Consider the following 19569-nt stretch of genomic DNA (forward strand, 5'->3'; position numbering starts at 1 on the left):
TTAGTTCCTATTACTTTTATTCTGGAATGGAAGACAGTCCCAGGCATCTTTAGGCCTGGAAATATTCTGGTTATTCACTTGACATGAGGGCTAAACCCCTGAATGTTGTTTTTTCTTGAAATTTGAAGTCATTTCTGTCATTGAAGGAATAACTTCTGCAAAGGTCCAAATAATGTATATTATAAAGCAAGAAACTGTAAACAGTTTGGGGTGACATATTTGTAGATAATTTTTTGGCTTTCTAAAAGGGATTAAAATTGAAGTCAGAAAAGATGGACTTATTCAGGAAATACAAATCTACAAATCATATATAACAAAACAGATCCTAGAGAATCGAAGATCAGACGTTCTCCCAAGCTTTGTTATATCAAGGGAGGAAGTGTGATCTGTTAAGAGTACAATGTCCTCGGGAAGGATTGAAAAAGGTATCACCAGGCTATGTTTAGGTCTAGAGGCAAAAAGAGGTACCAACTTAATTCATATGGTATCTCAGCTCCTGGACTTACTGGCTGATGCAACCTTAGACAGGTAAATTCTCAGTGCATCAATTTCTTCATCTTTAAGGTGTGATTCATAGTAGGTACCTTATGAACTATAGTAAAAACCAAATTAGCTAGTGGCCAAGAAAATACTGGGTAAACTCACTCTCACTATAAAAATATGTGGACTATCTTTTAGATATCTTAATAATTTTGGGGGCACCTAGGTGGCTCAGTTGGTTAAGCATCTGATCTCCACTCAGGTCATGATCTCATGGTTCATGAGTTCAAGCTCTGTGTCAGGCTCTGTGCTGACAGCTCGGAGCCTGGAACATGCTTCAGATTATGTGTCTGAAGCAGATTATGTGTCTCCCTCTCTCTCTGCCCCTCCCCTGCTAGTGCGCTCTCTCTCTCTCTCTCTCTCTTTCTCAAAAATAAATAAACATTAAACAATTTTAAGGCATCTTAATAATTTTTGTGAGATCTTGCCATTCACAACACCATTGATGGACCTAGAAGGTACAGCGCTAAGTGAAATAAGTCAGAGAAAGACAAATACCACATGATTTCACTCACATGTGAAATCTAAAAAACCAACCAACCAACCAAACAAACAAAAACAGGTTCATAAACAAAGAACAAACTGGTGGTTGCCAGAGGGGAAGGGGTTGGGAGAATGGGCAAAATAGGTGAAGGGGACTAAGAGGTACAAACTTCCAGTTATAAAATAAAGAAGTCATGGGGTAGGAAAGTACAGCATAGGGAATATAGTCAATAATATTGGGATAAAATTGTATGGTGACATACGGTAACCTCACTTATTGTGGTGAGCATTTTGTAATGTATAGAATTGTCAGATCACTGACAATGGAATGTCCACCTGAAAATAATATAGCATTGTGTGTCAGTTATCCTCTATCATAAATAAGTAAAGAAGTAAATAAAAAATAAGTAAATACATAAATAAATAAGAGATTTTGATAATTTTGGAAGTTTACAGCTCTGGGCACAGGGAATGGAGCAGTGAGTTACAAGGGACAGAGTCAGACACAGCAACAGGCAGGTGGCCAGGTCTCTCCAGGCGGAACAAGATGGAGAGCCCAAGACTGCATACTAATGGCCGCATCTCCCCATTAGGGAGACTGCTGGCCAAATGACCGCTCTCTGGGAAACACAGAGTGCCTCTCCATACCAAAGGCTGCCTCCTAACTGGACTTTCAGAGGCACACAACATGAAGTTGACACCCTGCTGCACCAGGCGGTGCCATTATGAGGATGAACTGTGGACAAAATTGCCACGCCGCAATGTGTAGGCTAGAGTAGCAGGACGGTGGTTTCCCTAGCACTAGGAATGTCTACTAGCCAGTGGATGACTCTGAATGACTACTGAATGACAAATCGTCAAAGAGCAGAAATGAGAGTATGAGAAAAGAGTGGGTGTGTTTCCATCTGAGGATTTGAGGGAGGAGCCCCTGCCTTCTGGCGAAGGGATTCCAAGATGAGGGTCAAATTTTCAACTCAATATGGGGAATAATAGAAGATTCACTCCTCAACATAGGGTCAGAAGGTCATCTCTAGTGATATTTGCTTAGGGCCTAAAGACACTTGTCATTAGGCAGAGTCAAATCCAAAAGAAGTGAGGAGATGGTTAAGAAGCCCATGTAGATTTGGGTGCCTTTTATTCCCTTATAATTTTTTCAGCTTTGATAGCAAAAGGGATCTACTCTTGAAGGTCCAAAAAATGTTGTTGCTATAGGAACAGGTAAGCAGATTAGACTTGAAAGACCAGTTTAGGAACAAAGAATTTAATAGTCAGAGCTAAAGCAATTAACGAAGAAAAATTTTAAATAAACATCTTTTGGGTTTCTTATTTATATATTAATTCCAAGAAGATAAAATGCTATTATAGAATGGGAGTATCACATTTTAACATTTTAATTACACCATGACTGGTATAGACTATACTTACACAATCAGCAGAAAGGCCTTATTAATCAGAAGTACACATTTCTAACTCTCTCTTGATTGCATTGTAATTGACAAATACAGCTTTAAATTCAGCAAGAACATGAGAATCATCTTTGATTTTCCTATAGTTCCTCAGAGGAGAACACATCTAAAATAAAAGAGACAGTGAACTGCAGAAAGTTTTTTGTAATCAATCTCTATACCTAGAGACATACAAGCAAAATTGTAGAAGTAAACAGTGAAGTGTGTAGGCTGGTAATTGTTAATATTTTATGTTTTCCCAGTCCAACATTCTTTGTGAACACAGATATGTGAGAAGAGAGTCAAAGACTCAGCAGCACTCCTACCTCACTGTGGATGTTCTGTTTCTTCCTATCAAGGAATACACTGCATCCCAACATTAGGGATTTGCTGAAATCATTAAAGTTCTGAACAGAACTTGCTAGACTCGTGAGGCTCAAAAATGCTTCATAAAGTGGCATTGTGCTTCTCTCCCTTTCTGTTTCATTTAAAAAGAGAACATTCTTGATAAAATGAACACAGTGTTTTCATTCTAGCAAATTTCTGCTGTCAGAGATTACGGGACAGAGAGACTTTTTGGACACTACCTTTTCTCACATATACCAGAGTCAAATTGCAAAGAAGCATGTGAATGTCTGAGAGAGAGTGTGTGTGTGTGCATACGCATGCGCATGCGTGTGTATGTGTGCATGCGTGTGTGTGTGTGTGTGTGTGTGTGTGTGTGTGTGTGTGGCAGGGGACAGTATCGGAGGCTGGGGAATGGGAATAGGAAGAGGGGAGTGTGGCTAGAATCTTACCATTTCATTCTCTTCTCCTTCATTGAGCAGAGCGTGCTGGCCCTTCTCAAAGTGGTCCCCCATGAAAAAGTGATTCCACTCCTCCCTGGCCTTCCTGAACAGGAGCCTCCGAGACCAACCTGCCGAGCCACCGCGGCTAGCCAGCTGACTGAAAGAGTTAATGATTCTCCAGGTTAAGACTCCTTCTTGTGCACACACCTACTCTCGGCAAATGACAATACTTAGCAAACTGAACTCCTCCCACCAGTCGCCCTCTGCTCGGAGGAATTTCTGCCTTGCTTACAGCATTGTCTCAGAGCAGCTGTCCCCAAAGAGGCTGCTCCCATGCCGGTCTTTTTGTGCCCAATTTACAGGGAAAGAACTCATTGCCTGCCCAGTGCCTGCCAGCATAAGACATCTGACTGCAAATCCAACAGGACAATGCCGAGTTGGCAAGATCTTTCCGAGGAGTGGGGGAGCGGGCTCAAGAACTCCCAGGTCACTGCTTTATTCACAGAGGCTAAGGAATTGGGGTGGGGGGTTGGGGAGGGGTGGCTGACAGAGCTGCAGATTTTATTTGATTACTGAAAGCCCCAATCCACCAGCTTTTAATAGTATCCTCATTCATTTTGCTTACAAAAGGTACAAATTACGACTAATCCTCTTCCAAAGTTATTTGTAATCACATTTCTTTGTGCATGCAAAATGTTCTACTCAATGTGTATGTGGAATTGAGTTTACTTTTGGGAAAACCATAGAGAAAGAACAAAGGTATAATCAAACTATTGTATGTGGTCTCCTCTCACTAAGATATTGGTGGTTAAACTCTTGAGGAAGTCTAGAAATAAAATATTCACATGACTATGTGGCAAGACTCATTTTTTAATTTATCCACACCTTCATTCAATATACATAATCTGAGCACGGGGACTGCCCATATAAATCAAGTGATATCTGCTACCCTCAGACTGACGTCAGGATTCAAACGTGCAAATAAATATGATAGAAGGCGGTTTGTTACTATGAAAGCTGGACCAGAAGTCTGAGAGAGCTGTCAGAAGCCTCAACATGGTGTAGGGGAACACACAGCCACTGTGGCTCTGGAGAGAAACCTGGATCCCAGCTGCTGGTCCATGCTCTGTGAGCCATGTGATTATTTAACCTACAGGAGCTGCCTCTTCTCATCCAGTAATTTGAGGCATTGAATGAGGACTTGGGAGAGCATATTGTACAGCTCTGATCAAGTGCTGTTGGTGTCATTAAACTAAAGGTCCAATATAACAGCAGGTAGTAGAACATAGTGGTTAAAGGTGTGTGCCCTGAACTTGAAGAGCCTGGGTTTCAATTTGGGCTGTGAACCAAGATGGCCTAGTTCTGCCATCTTAGGATAATATGTGTCATAAGCTTTAGAAAACCTTTATTTCCTCACATAAAGGTGATGATAATAGAACTTACCTGAACTAGAACTTCCTAAAACTTGTGTGAAGAACAGTACAAGGGAAGAAGTATGTGTTCAATAAAGGAGAGTTATTTTTACCTTCACCGTGTCCACTCACTCCTTCAAGCTACAACTCTTGGCACTAATATCCCCAACTTGACCCTAGTAGCCCTAACAAGACCACGACTAGGGGTGCCTGGGTGGCTCAATCGCCTAAGAGTCAGACTCTTGACTTCGGCTCAGGTCATATCTTATGGTGCATGAGATTGAGCCTTACATCAGGCTCTGCATGTTGTCAGCTGTGGATCCTGCTTGAGATTATCTCTCTTCCTCTCTCTCCGCCTCTCTCTCTGTCAAAATAAATAAACAAACTTAAAAAAAAGATCAAGACTAAAGTGTGTGTGTGTGTGTGTGTGTGTATATGCACACACATAAAACCTTGACCAAATGATAAAGTATCAGCAAGATAAACATAAAAAATACTAAGCTATTGTAATATGAATTACAAAACATATGCATACTGTTTTGAGTTTCTAAATATCATTAGCACACATTTCATCAAATAAATAGAAGTGAAATTAGCATTTCACCACAAGATCAAAATACAAGATGTATGGGATTTTGGGTGGGGGGGGGATGAAAATGTTCCAGAATTAGACAGTGATTTTTGGCTGCACAACTTTGTGAATATACTAAAGTTCACTAAATTGCACACCTTTAAAGAGTGAATTTTGTGAGTGAGAGTTATCTCAATAAAAAACTTACCTCACAGAAAGGTAAGTGAACACGTTAGAGCTCCAGCAGGCAGTCGTTCAAATATGTAGGAGAGAGATGATTACAGTGAGATTTCAAAGTTTGCACCAACTGATGGGGGTTGAGTGTTAGTATGTAAAGTGGTGATAAGCATCCTGATGCCAGAGTGCAGGTAAGAGAAGAGGGTTTCATTCTCTTGTCCATAATTGGTAATCCTTGCACTGATGCCACTGGCTGGGATCCTCAATACACTTGGCAACTCGGGCACCACCGTGGGTGAGGATGAGTGTGCAAATGATTAAGAGTTCAAGGAAAGCCTTCGCCCAAACTTATGTCACTCAACAAATCTACTCATGCAATAACAATATTGAAGCCAAACTTGAATAGCAAAAGAAGTCCCTAAGAACACGAAACATTTTTGTGAAACCCAGGGAAATCTGTAGGAAATCATCTCCAACGACATGGTCCAGTAGAACTGATGACTGTGAAATAGTGACAGTTTCCTCACGTTCCTCCAGGAGTTCTAATAGTAAAACATCCCAATGCCCCAATGGCAGCGTGACTTATGAGCAGTGATCTTCCAGTATATATACAGGTTCGTGTGCTATATACAAAGTGTTCTGCAAGGAATGTTGCCTTTATTTGGCTAGGAAAGCCTCTGTGTGGAGGAAGCATTTGAGAAGGGCCTTGAAAACAGACAGGGAAGGAAGGTCTTAGCAGGTGGAGATGCTGAAGCCTGGACTGGGAGTGGGGCCACTCCCAGAACAAGAATGTGAAGCAGGGGAGCCATCAGAAGGAGAGGCACACAGCTTTGTCCAGGGTGCATTCATCACCTTTCCTGTAGCCAGGCTGTGTGATGGAAGAAGAGGAGAGCGAGATGTGGCAGAAAATACAGATCAAGGCGATTCCAGGGAGGTCTTGAATTTGAGGCCTGGGTCTGGACTTAATGCAATGGGTAATGACACAAGTGAAGGCAAACTGGTTTCATAAATACACACATTTTTTTGTGATCAGCTCCTGTGTAAATATTATAGGAATCATTGCATCAGCATGTTCTAAAGTGATATTAAACACCTTTGGAGAGTTCCCTTGAACCCTCTAAGTGACATCCTCAATTTCCCTGTTGGAAAGTTTAATTTCTTTGTTAAAAAAAATTTAATAGACTTTTTTTTAGACTAGTTTTAGGTTCACACCAAAATTGAGCAGAAGGTACAGAGATTCCCATATACTTTCTGTGTATACACATCCTTCCCCCCTATTGTCAACACCCAGAATGGTGCATTTGTTAGTCGATGAACCAACCTCAACACATCATTTTCACCCCAAATCCAAAATTTACATTAGTGTCATACATCCTATGAGTTTTGACAGATGTATAATGGCATATATATCCACCATCACAGTATCATACAGACTAGTTCCACTGCCCTAAAAATTCTCTCTGCTCCTTATATTCATCCCTATGTCTCTCCCAACCCCTAGCAACTACCGATTCTTTCACTATCTCAATCATTTTGCTTTCTCCAGAATGTTATACTATTGGAATCATACAGCATGTTGCCTTATCAAAGTGACTTCTTTCCTTTAGTAATATACATGTAAGTTACCTCCACGTCTTTTTATGCCTCAATAGCTCATTCGCTTTTAGAGCTGAATAACACTTCACTGCCTGGATATACCATGGTGTATTTATCCATTCACCTCCCAAGGACATCTCGGTTGTTTCCAAGTTGTGGCAATTATGGATAAAGCTGCATACATTCATGGGAGGACTTTTGTGTAGACACATGTTTTCAACACATTTGATAATGTTGTCAGGGAAGTGCAAATTAAAACAACAATGAAATATCACTACAAATCTATTAAAATGGCCAAAATTGATAGCACCGACAACACCAAGTGCTGACAAGTATGTGGAGCAAAAGGAACTCCCATTCATTGCTGGTGGGAATGCAAAATGGTGCAAACACTTTGGGAGACAGTTTGGGGGTTTCTTTTTGTTTGTTTGTTTGGGGGTTTCTTACAAAATTAAGCATCTTACCATATGTGTTTCTTGGTATATACCCAAAGGGGTTGAAAGTTTAGATCAGTCTTTCTCTTCCCAGTTTGCCTGTTCAATATTTCTATTCTGCACTGCAGGTGCCTCACCCATGGTGAGAAGAGCAGATATGGATTTGGTGTGGTCTGAATTCAAATCGTGACATTTTGCTGACAGTTTCCATTTATTCATTTAATACTTATTTGATTGACTTCAGTATATCAAGACCTGTACTAGATGAAGAACAGAGATTACTAGAATACACCTTTGAAGAGTGAAGTGTGCTGGAAAGCAAGACCAACACTAAAATATAAATTACAAAACATGTGCTAAATACAAAGGAGTGGCAGAGGGAGTCCAGGTAGAGAATGAAGCCAGGAAGGCTCCGTGGAGGTAGGGAGCTCTATGCTGGCCTAGATCAATGGAGATGGCTAGGGAAAACATTACTGGAAAAGGAGACAGAAAGCAAAGGCACAGAGGAGTTCTTGCACAAGAGCTCCTTCAGAGACTACTAATCACACACATATGCTGATGACCTAGAATTGAGAGGAATGTCTGAAGAAAAGTTGCTTCAGCCATTCTCTGATTCTCCCTCTGCACTCATTTCCTCTTAAACATTTCATCTCAAAATAAGAATGAAAAAGGAAAAAAAAGAAAAGAAAAGAAAAGAAATAATTAGCTACCTCTTGGTTGATCTGGTATCTCAGCTTGCTCTCATTTATCCCACAAGCATACCCACTGCTCTGAGCAATTCTCAACCTCTTTGGATGTATATAACAGATGTTAAATGGAAATAATGGCAGGACTAGTTTCTGCCAGCACTGTGGGGATGCTGATACTTCTCTAGCCTAACCCATTTAGACGGTGTGAAGATAAGTGGTAATAATGTTTCATCATATATTAATTTCCACCTTTCATCTGAGAACTCCATAGCATATTACAAACATTATTCCTTGCAACATCTCTGTGAAGTGCAGAGGTGAGTAATATTATTGCCCCCACTTGAGAGCTTTAGGAACTGAGTCACAAAGGGGTCAAAGAACTGTTCAAGGTCATGTGTCCTCAGCATGGAGTAGAACCTCAATCATGTGCAGCCTTTCTGCCTTGTCATTGTTGGCAATGAGCTGCCTCAAGGTTCCTCTTTAGTCCTCATTACCCAAATCTGATATTTGTAGAATACTTGAGACTGTTGGCTATAGAACTTTATCTAAACTCAAAGTTTTACTGTTATTATTAACTAACTTAATCTGCACTAATGCATAATGTGGAAAACTGAAGATGTGATGTCCCAAAGAGGAATTACCTGCCTCAAGGTGCTGATGTGAAGCTCAATTGAATTAATTAATGTTTGTAAAACATTTAGCAACCCTTAGATTAAAGGGTCTAATACAAAGATACAAGGCTTTCCCTTTAATTACAGAAGAAAAGAGCTCGCTAATGGCTATCTCTACTTCTCAGAGGCTGATTGAGAGGTTGTCTCTGATTCTCCCTGCTCAGCACTGGGGTCTGACCTCCCTTAAGGTGGTTTGGGGTGGCTCATATATCCACATTCAGAAAAGCCCCATTCCCGTGCATTCTGTGATTTCCAAAACTAAACTAAAAGATTCCTCTCTAAAGGTAAGGCGGCTTCCCCTCTGTGAAGCTTACCTTGGTTGGCAACTAAGATGATAATTTTAGGTCACGAAAGACAGTCTATTTAGAAAAAAAAAAAAAAAGTCAAAAGAGTAAATCCCCAGGCAGAAACTTCATGCCAGTGTACTTAATTCTAAGAACTTTTAAGCTAGAAATTTGAATATAGAAAATAATACATTTTAGAGTGTAACTGTTAAGAATTATAGACTGTTACAATTCAGCCTTAGACATTACTAAATGACCCTCATTGTTTCTTGGGTGAAGAAAAAGTTCCAGGAAGACTGTATAATGACGTGTCCAAGGTTACAATATGCAAGATGGGATTCAACTCAGGGACTTAAGTTTTGTATAATGTACGTCACATAGCACCATATTGCTGTCCACCTTCCGTAAAAGAACCAGAGTCAGATATTTGAAACATTCTCTCTAGAATATTTAAAAGAGAATTTCATTTGAAAAGCTTGATTTAAATAGAAAATTCCAAGGACCCACCAGTTGTATAAGGCTATGGCCATATCACAGAATTGTAGGGTGTTTCCCATCACTTGGGCAGGATAGAGAGGGATTGGGACATGGCATTGGATATACCTACTGGGTTAAAAAAAAAAAGCTGCACTTGGGAAACTGATGAAATTGCAGGAGCTAACAAAGGAAGTTTAATCTAGCCAGCAACTGAAACTTATGTCAATCTTTGCTTACAGCTCAAGAGAGCAGTTGGCCAAGGAAGTGGGGGGAGGGACATAAAACAGAAGTGGAACATTTCCAACAAGCTGTTGGAGTCCAGCTATGAGGAACATGGGGGAGGTGATACCTGGAAATCCAGACAGTAGGAAGCTGGCTCCTGGAGTCCGTCCTCTAGTGGCCAGTCCCAACCAGAGACTTTGTGTCTGAGGCCAGGTTCCAATACCAAGAGCGTGGCAAGAGAAAGACTAGTCCTTACTTTTAGGAAGGATCTGGGCTAAATATGAGTGGCCAGACAGGGACTTGGAACCTAGACTTAGGAATGAAGTAGGAGCCCAATTAGAAGTATCAGGGCACCATCTCTGGTCAGACTGGTAAGGAGTGTGATATTGCTGAGCACTGACGAGCCAGCCTGAGCAGGGTTCAGGACCTCCACCCTGGCCCCAGAATGACCCAGACACAGGGCTGGCCACCTGGTGGGAATCAAGAACGGATCCCGGCTGGAGATGGAAAGAGAGAGACAAAGCTGGGACTGGCTATCAGGCCTCTCTGTTTCCCTCCTGCCTGATATCCATTTTATGCTTAGTTATTGCTCTCATCAACAAGTAAGAAGCCGCACAGAACTTAGGAGACCCTCAAGTAGATCAACCCATGACATTTTGGGAGAAGACTAATGAAGTTCAGAGCTTTGATTTGTCCATATTACACATGTCTTTCAATGCCCTAAGCAAATGGGTAATGGGAAATATTATTTCCTGGTGAAAAAAGAGAATGGAAAGCGGAAATAAGGCACCCCTAGTACTCAGACACCCCCACTCCCATTAGTGTGGCATCTGAGGGGGCTGAGGTTTTTGAGCTCTCCCTCAAGCCTCCATTAACTCTGCCAAAGACCTCAAATTAACAACCGAGTAAACACTGCGTTTGCCATGCAAATGCAACTTTGAGCTAAATCCTCCAGCCTCCAGCCTAATCTCCGGTCTCTCAGAGGGGGATGGGAGCTGTCCCTGTCTTGGCACTTCCCTCCTTTGCAAGTCCCTGTGAAACCCTCTTTTCTGCGTGGGCCACAGGAGTCTTACTACACTTCTCTCTGCCCTGGGACTTGAGCCCGGTCGTCTCCCCCTTCCTCTGTGTCTCTCTTTGGCCCCAGGACCCTTGTATCTGGCTGGTTGTGTGTCTTGTTGTTGCTCTGTTTATTTCTCATCCACTCTTCAGGAGGCGGCTTAGAACAGCAGAAGTTTTTTAAAACAGTGGTGGCTGTCAGTCACTCCACAAACCTTGGTCCAAACCCAGACCTACCATACCAGAGTCCCTGGGAGAAGAAACACAAGGTTTGACAACTATAGGTTATATTATACTTGCATTACTTTAAAAAAAAAAAAAAGGAGAATAAAAGAATAAGCTAGGTGTATAATCATGGCAAGCTGTCTATGATACATACCTGCAAAGTTAAGTTACAGAATACTGTGTAGAACATTATCCCATTTCTATAACAGCACAAAACATATGTATGTGGGGGTGATGGGGTGTATTTAAGGGTATTAAATCAAAGGAGTCCTTGGACTTGGGATTTAAGTCACTGATCCCCATTTCCCTCTGCCACCCCCCGCCCCAAATCCTTGATGCACTGAAACCAGATCTAGCCTTAGATCACACACTGTATATTATGGCTCTACCATTTAATAGCAGTGGAAAAGTTGCCAGCTTACTTACCTACCCTATGCTTCAGTTTTTCACCTGTGAAATGGAATATTACTACTCTATTCTACGGGATGTAGTAAGGATATGTAAGATAACATGTACATGCCCAGCCTAGTGTCAGAAAACTTATAAAATTATTTTTAAAGATACTAAAAATTTGAAAGTACTCAGTCAGTTAAGCGTCCAACTTCAGCTCAGATCATAATCTCACAGTTTGTAGGTTGTAGCCCTGCGATGGGCTTTGTGCTGACAGCTTGGAGCCTGGAACCTGCTTCTGATTCTGTGTCTCCCTTGCTCTCTGCTCCTCCCCTGCTCATGCTTGGTCTCTCTCTCTCTCTCCAAAAAATAAAATAAAAACATTAAAAAATATATATGTAAATACATACAAACACACACACACACACACACACACATATATTTTAGGGGTGCCTAAATATATATTCAGGGGAGCCTGGAGCCTTCTTCGGATTCTGTGTCTCCCTCTCTCCCTGCTCCTCCCCCACTCGTGCTCCATGTGTGTATCTCTCTCAAAAATAAATAAGCAATAAATAAGTAAATATATACATATATATATATTTAGTAGAAGTTGAACATGAAGTTGTACTTGTGAATTTTGTCTTCCCTATATATGTGAAAATGGAGGAAAAAGACAATTCAAATGTTTTTATTTGTCTTTCTAAAATAAACACATCTACAGATTGATTGCTTACTTGTAGGGTGTGAGCCCACCAGCACAAGAGCATTCAAAGCAGCATCTGCTAACCTGGAGACCTCCCAACCCTGGCCCATCTGCCTACCCAGGGCTTGCATTGGGCACCAATGGCTGCCCCTTGCAGGCCTGGTCCCAGCCTATGGGCTTCAGGACAAAAGCTTGCATGACTTTTGACAGACTGGAGAATCATCCAAGTATCCAATTACCTAGGCAATATCCCTATGGGAGGGTTAACAAGCTGATAAAAGAAACTCCCCTGGGTACTATGAAATGCATTTGCGGAAACTTAGGGTGGTGCTTACCTTGAGGAACAGGACATTTCAAAAGCACAGTGGGTCTCTTCAAATGTCTGACTGCTCTTCCAGTAGAAGGATGGGCTTGATACTACAAGTCGAAGCTGCTTGAGAGCAAGGGCTTCAGTCCTCTTGATTGTGGCGATGTCTTCACGGGTGTGTCCCTGACATATTTTGCACATTACATATGTTCAATTGATAGTAATTCAACTATAAGTCAATAAACTAAAAGAGTATTAGCCTTGATGTCACATAGCTTGGGCTCCGCTTATTGCCTTGCCACTTCTGGTCAGTATGATTGAGAACAGATTCCTTGACCTCTTATCTTGGAGTTGACAAGAAGCTAGGAGAGAGAAGAGTCAGTATGAGGTAAATACTGCTGTTGTTATTGGGTGCTCTGACTTCTGCAAAGTTCTTAATGTTGGAAGGGGTAGTTTAATATAAGGGAGGGCAGTTTTGCAGTCCTGGGTTTCCCAGGGTCTTTGAAAGGCCATCAGAGATCACGGAAAACAGGAAGATCATAGCCGACCTCTGCAAGTGTCACTGTCTAACAAGGCAACCCCAGGCTTTTGTTTTTTTTTATTTTTTATTCATTTCATTCATTTAAGTTTATTCATTTATTTTGAGGGGGGAGGGGCAGAGGGAGAGAGGGAGAAAGAATCCCAAGCAGGTTCCTTCCTTTAGCATGAAGCCCTAGGCAGGCCTCTATCCCACAAATCTTGGGATCATGACCTAAGCTGAAACCAAGAGTTGGATGCTCAACCGACTGAGCCACCCAGGCGTCCCACCCAGCCTTTTAAATAAGAGAAATTCAGAGCCATATTATCTTGGCATGGGAAGGACTCAGAAGCTCCAGTCTGTCACAAGGTGTCCCAGCCTTCTTCTTCTCTCCCTCCTGTGCTACGTCCCTCCCAGCACAGGTCACCTTCCCCAGCTGGCACTCTGCTGGCATCTGGCGGCTGGGAGCTTGCACATTAAAGGCTATGAAATAGTCAATTATTTTGGAAGAGAAGGTGGGAACCACATCCACTTCCTGTCTCTTTTTCTTTCATCACGTGCCCTTGAACAAGGGTCTCTTCTCTGCCTTGAGGCTCAGTTTCCTCATCTGTACAATAGAACTGATATTTGCCCCATCTTTGTACACTGTAAAGCATGTAATACTGCCCAGCACAGAGTTAAGACAGGTCACGAGGGTGTCATGATTGAACATATGTGAGGTAATGAGGTGAGGGTAGTCTAGGAGGGAATGCTTGAGTTTTCAAACCACAAGCCCTTGCAGGTGAGGATGGGAAGGAGTCAAAGTGCTTCCTTCCCCTCCTGGTAACATAGATGTGTTTTAGACCGTGGTTCTTTGGAAACAATCACTTGCCTTTGTTTCTTAACCTACTCTTTTTTGCTACTGCCTTAAATTCCAGTTTCATTTATTAGAATTTACTACTTTAGTGATTATCTTTAATTTTGAATCTCCAGGTTCTTCTTTGCTTTGTCCTTTATAACCCTTGTGATAGAACAGATGGTCTCCAGCTTATACATTCTCTACAACTAAACATTCCATGTTCTGGACAGCAGCTGGCCTGCCTCCCTCCTCAAAGCACTGGTGACCCCATTTAGCTTATATTATATCCTCAATAATCTGTGACTGCTCCTGGGTATGCAGCCCAAAACCAATGTCACAATGTCTCTCTCTCTCTCTCTCTCTCTCTCACACACACACACACACACACACACACACACACACACACACATGCATGCACACACCTACATGTGCACACCCAGCATTCCAGCATGAGACCTGGTCTCACTCCCATTAGATCCACTGGTGATATTTGTCTCACCACTCCTTTCCAAGATCTTTCTCACCCCTCCAACCGACTCTTTGGGAGATCTGCTAATTTCTTCAACCCCTTTGGCCAAGACCCCATCTCTTATCCCAGGTCATTCACAAAGCCTAATGTTATGGTTTACAATAATTTCAGTTACTATTAAAGTATTTGATAACATGCTCACGTTAAGAATGAAAAGTTTTCTGGAAGACTATTTTCTAGTATTTATCAAGAAGAATATATTTATAATGGCAACGTCAACATTCATTGAATGCTTGCCTATACCAAACTCTGGTGTAAGGTAACTCACCTCCCTTCATATTCCTGTCATCAACTCTATGAGGTAGACGCTTTTCATTCTCACCACTTCTAGAAATCTATTCCACTTCTAGAAATTGTTCCAGAGGGAATACTTTTGGCTATATTCAAAATGAATATGTAAAAAATTCATCACAGCGTATAGTTCTAACTGAATATATCCAATGTTATGGAGGATAATGCATCTATCAGATGTCATATCTTTAGGAATATTTAATAACATGGGAAAGGTAATGGAATATTAAGTGAAAAGCAAGATGCAAAATTTTATATGCAACACAAGCCCAATATTATCCATGGATGTATAGACAAGGAGAAAAAAAAAAAAAAAGAAAAGAAAAAAAAAAAAAAGAAGCAGAACAAAACCCTAACAGTGAATATCTCTGAGCGGTATTTTTGCTTTATTAAATTATTTGTATCATCTATTATTTCACAATAAACATACTCTAATGTCATAATCAGAAAAAAATAATTTTATTAAACATAGATTTTGCTATAGCATAACTTCTTTAATGTCTACTTAACCTCTACAACAGACCAAGTGGAGAGTTTCACAATATCATTCTCCCTGAAGGGGCCAATGAGCTAGAAGTTAATATTACTCCCAAGGATATGGAGTTAATATTACTCCCAAGGAAATGTAATGCAAGTTTATTCCAATTGCACAGAAAAGACATAAAGAAGCTGTGCACTTCACTTGGTGGCAGGAAATGAATCCTCATTAAGGATGCACTGAACTCCCCGAACTGCCCAAGAAAATGGAGATTTTGCTACCATGCAGTAGCCCTTCTCCATTCCTCTAGGATGCTTCCTTCTTCCAGAATGTTTCATTTCTGTAATGTGCTCTGTTTCTTTTCTCCCCTCCAGTCCCTGCCTCTCCCAAACCCGATTGGCCCTGGTCCTGTTCATAGCCTCCCTGGGGTCCTCCGGTGACTCCCCTTCCTCTGATCACACCAGCCTGGGCAAGGCAGTCTGAGATCCTAGGTCCGCAGTGGTGTGTGTGCTTGGTAAAAATGGGAGCACCTGAAGCACCACCCAAGAGCTTTGGCAAACAATTGATTCCATGACAAAAGCAGCTTCTCTCTCTGGAGAAAATAATAAAAGTAAAGGCAAAATTATTCATCCAATTGCACGCAATAATGGACACTCCACTTAACCATTATTTCTTGGGCATAGTGAAAGAACATGAATTTGTAGTCACCCCAAATCCAGACATTAGCCAGGCTCTACAGCTAAGTGGGGGAGCCTGTGCAAGGCTGCAAAGATTGCTCATCTATAAAACAGGTCTAATAGCTTCACAGTGCTGTTGGAAGAATAGAAGTGTACAAGATGTGTACATGAGAGAACATAAACCTAGCACTCAGATCTTTGTTTCCAATACCATTTTCCAATAAAAAGATCCAGGGTTCCTTGGAAAAATGACTGATTTTAGGACTAGGGCAGCAAATAAACAAGATGAGCCTGGAGACTCTTAGAGTGCTAGAAGGTAAGGAAGTGCTCAAAAACAAAACCAAACCAAACAATGGTGGAGATATATCAAGAAGGTACTGAAGCAACTGAATACCACCCCCCCCCCCCAATGGCCAAAGCTAAAATAATCTAAGCAAGAAAATATAAAAATTGGATTTGGATTATAACCCAACACATAAAATTGACATCCATGAATCCACACTGATGTCAATAAAGGATAGAGTAAATAAATAAATAGGGGAGAAGAGAGACCTCTCCTACACAGAAGAATCCAAATAATTTATGTAGATACTGCCCCCCTGCCCCAGGCAGGGTTACATAGCTCTCCACTCATGTGTAGTCTGCACATAGCGACTTCCTGCCAAAGAGTGCAGTATAGAAAGAGGAAAAAAAGAGTAACTGAGTAGTGGAGAATCCTGACACACTCTCCCTCAGCCAGGTGATGGAAGTCAACATCAACAGTGACAATTCATGTTGGTAGTATGCGCCCTCAGCATGATGAGATGAACATGCCCCTTTACCTCTGTGATATTTCTCCCCTAAACTCATAATTCTGGTCGAACAATGAGAAAAACCTCAGACAAATCCCAGTAGAAGGACATTCTACAAAATACCTGCCCAGTACTCCTCAAAGCTGTCAAGGTCCTCAAAAACAAGGAAAGTTTGAGAAAAGGTCACAGCCAAGAGGAGCCTAAGGAGACCGTAACAACTAAATATAATGTGGTTTCCTGGAACAAATAAAGAACATTGGTTAAAACTAAGATAATCTGTATATAGACTTTACTTAATAGTAATATGTCAATATCGGTCCCTTAGTTGTAATAAATGTACAATTCTCAAGAGGTTAACAATAGGAAGAACTGGGTTTGGGGCATATGGGAAGTCTGTACTATCTTCACAATTTTTCTGTAAATTGAAAACTATTCTAAAATTAAAACTTCAGGGGCTCCTGGGTGGCTCAGTCAGTTAAGTATCTGACCTTGATTTCTGCGCAGGTCATGATGAATTCAAGGCCCCCGTTGCGCTCCATGCTGTTAGCATGGAGCCTGCTTTGGATTCTTTCTCTCTCCCTCTCTCTCTGCCCCTCCTCCACTCGCATTCTCTCTCTCTCTCTCTCTCTCTCTCTCTCTCAAAATAAATAAATAAATAAATAAATGAATAAACTAAAAAAAAAATTAAAAGTTCAGTCTTTAAGAAGCAGTGTGACTATAATGTGTTTATTACAGTAATTGGGAACTGCCTGGTTTAAATTTAAAGCATCCCTGCCTCTGTTTGTCACTTTGTTAAAATAATTGAAGCCGCCTTGACGGCAATGTCAAGATTTTGATGTAGGTTGATGTTATGAACTGGCTTGGGCTCTACAAAAACAAACAAAAAAACCCCCTTGGTTTAGTGAGATAACTCTGCCCTCTAGTGGCTTAACATTTTATATACTTTCAGTGGCAAAGGACAGTCTAGAACGCTACTCACTTTTGATGTTTCGAAGTCCAGACAAGAGTCAAAATATACTCAGGGCCTTTAATCTGCTGGGACCATACCCCACTTTGTAACACTTACACAGAACTTTACCTTCCTGAGTAGTCTCTGAGAAAAGACACATTTGTGTGAAGGAACTGTCTGGTGGGAATATAAAAGGCAAAGTTAGGTGGTGGGGGGGGGGCAGTTTGACAATGTGAATGAGAAGACTTAACGATATTTATGTACCTGCACTCCTTAAATTCACTTTTGGAAACTGTTCCACAGGAAATTAATGCAAGTTACAGAAAAAGATTTAAAACATTTTTAAAAAATGTTACATTTAACAATGAACAATTTGAAACAAAGTAAGTGTTTCACAATGGGGTAGTTGTGGAGGAAAGGAAGGAAAGGGAAGGAAGGAACACTGTATCTGTATACTGGACTTATTATGCATGCAATAAGGGCATTCCTAAGAATATTTAATGACATGGTTAAATTGTTCATGATATAATGTTTAGTAAAACTCCATCAACAGTGTGATCAAAACTTCAGGGAATAATAGAGATGACCATGTATACACACACACACACACACAAACAAACAATGACACATACTTCTCAGGTCACAGTGTGAAGAAAATGTAACTATTTTTGTTTAAATCTCAACTTGATTTTTGCTTTAATCCTTCATTTTGCTTGATGGACAAAAATGGATCTGGTTAGCTATGAGGTAGCTCAATCACACCAGGGTTTTCTTCAGCGCTTTGTGTTTAAACAATCATTTAAGGGATCTACCGCTTCCCTCCTCCATCCATTAGATTGGCCCCTCTGTCCACTGGATTGTGGCAGCACACAGCGAGGAAAGGCCAGTCCTTCCTCACCCTCTGTCACTGGCATAGGTTGAGCCATCACTTGTCTTTGTTTATCTGGTGATTTGCACGTGGTGGGCTTGCCTCCACTGAGACACTTGTGGCTCCATCAAGAGTTGTCTCTGACTTCTCTTGGTCCTTCTCTACACCTTTGGAGCAAATGAAACCCCAGGGCACTTTCCCAAGCCTCCTTGGCCACAGGCAACGTGGGGTGAGCTCTCCAGCTAGACTTGCCTTGTTTTGCTCATTTCTTCATTACTGCTGTGATGTGTGAGCACGAGAGACTTCTGTGCCATTATCACTCTCCCCTCAGATTTCCCTGGCAATCAGTATATAGTCCTCTGCTTGAGGTCCCAGCCCCACCACTGTAGGACTTCCATTATTCTGCAAAGTATGGGAGTGTCCGTGAGACCTAGACCAACACCAAACTCCATCATTCCTCCCAAATCTCTCCTTGCTCAGCTGTGACATTTCTATCAAATCCACGGCAGGAAAATTGACTCCTACATCACTCATGCTTCCAAAGTCTATTATTTACAAAGATAAAATTGAGCTTTTGTCCCCAAAGGCAAACTTGGAGACTCAGAAATCTTTTTTCTCTAAGTAATGTCTCTTCCAGGAATGTCAAGTTCTATTTAGAAAATGTAAATACTGATAATTGTCTCCTTCCTTTCTCTTCACATTCCTGCTGTGACCTTACCCTGAGTGCACACACACACACACACACACACACACACGTCTTGCTGGTGATTGAACAATCAGAGGAAGCACGGGAGTAAAAAGGAATAAATATGTATACACATATGCTCATATATACATGCATCTGTAAGTATTCATGTTTATATAAAGAATACAGAAATCAATTCAATGCAAGGTTTCAGGGGTTATCTATGCATTACATTTTCTTTTTTATTATAATTTCATATTTACTGAATTTCTAGAAGAAACATGTGCTGTGTCATCAGGAAAAGAAACATATATAATAAGGGAAATAAACAAGGTCTCTGGCTCCCAGCATCACCATCACAGTGAAGGAGTGAGAGTAGGGGACCCAAGTCTTCCATTGGCCACAGCCAAAGCTCTCCTCTCCTCATCTCTGTTACTTGATCTTCTTGAGGTCCATCTGTTCCTCAGCTTTCAGAG

The 19569-nt window shown here is 41.2% G+C and overlaps 1 protein-coding gene across 3 annotated transcripts in view; it reads right to left on the reverse strand.

The window, feature by feature from the left end:
• Window positions 1–19569, reverse strand: part of LOC131512343 (probable cation-transporting ATPase 13A4) — a 155598-nt gene that overhangs the window by 121915 nt on the left and 14114 nt on the right. For 2 of the 3 annotated variants that reach the window (XM_058730868.1, XM_058730866.1), the window contains exon 1: window positions 3266–3757. In XM_058730868.1, the coding sequence (XP_058586851.1) occupies window positions 3266–3328 (63 nt within the window). In that variant the 5' untranslated portion in view covers window positions 3329–3757. Of the gene's footprint in view, window positions 1–3265; window positions 3758–4699; window positions 5033–5447; window positions 6285–12498; window positions 12833–19569 lie in introns of those variants that run through there. The other variant, XM_058730867.1, reaches the window with a different exon arrangement.

Source organism: Neofelis nebulosa, chromosome 5 (genome assembly GCF_028018385.1).
Source record: "Neofelis nebulosa isolate mNeoNeb1 chromosome 5, mNeoNeb1.pri, whole genome shotgun sequence".
Taxonomy (NCBI): Eukaryota; Metazoa; Chordata; class Mammalia; order Carnivora; family Felidae; genus Neofelis; species Neofelis nebulosa.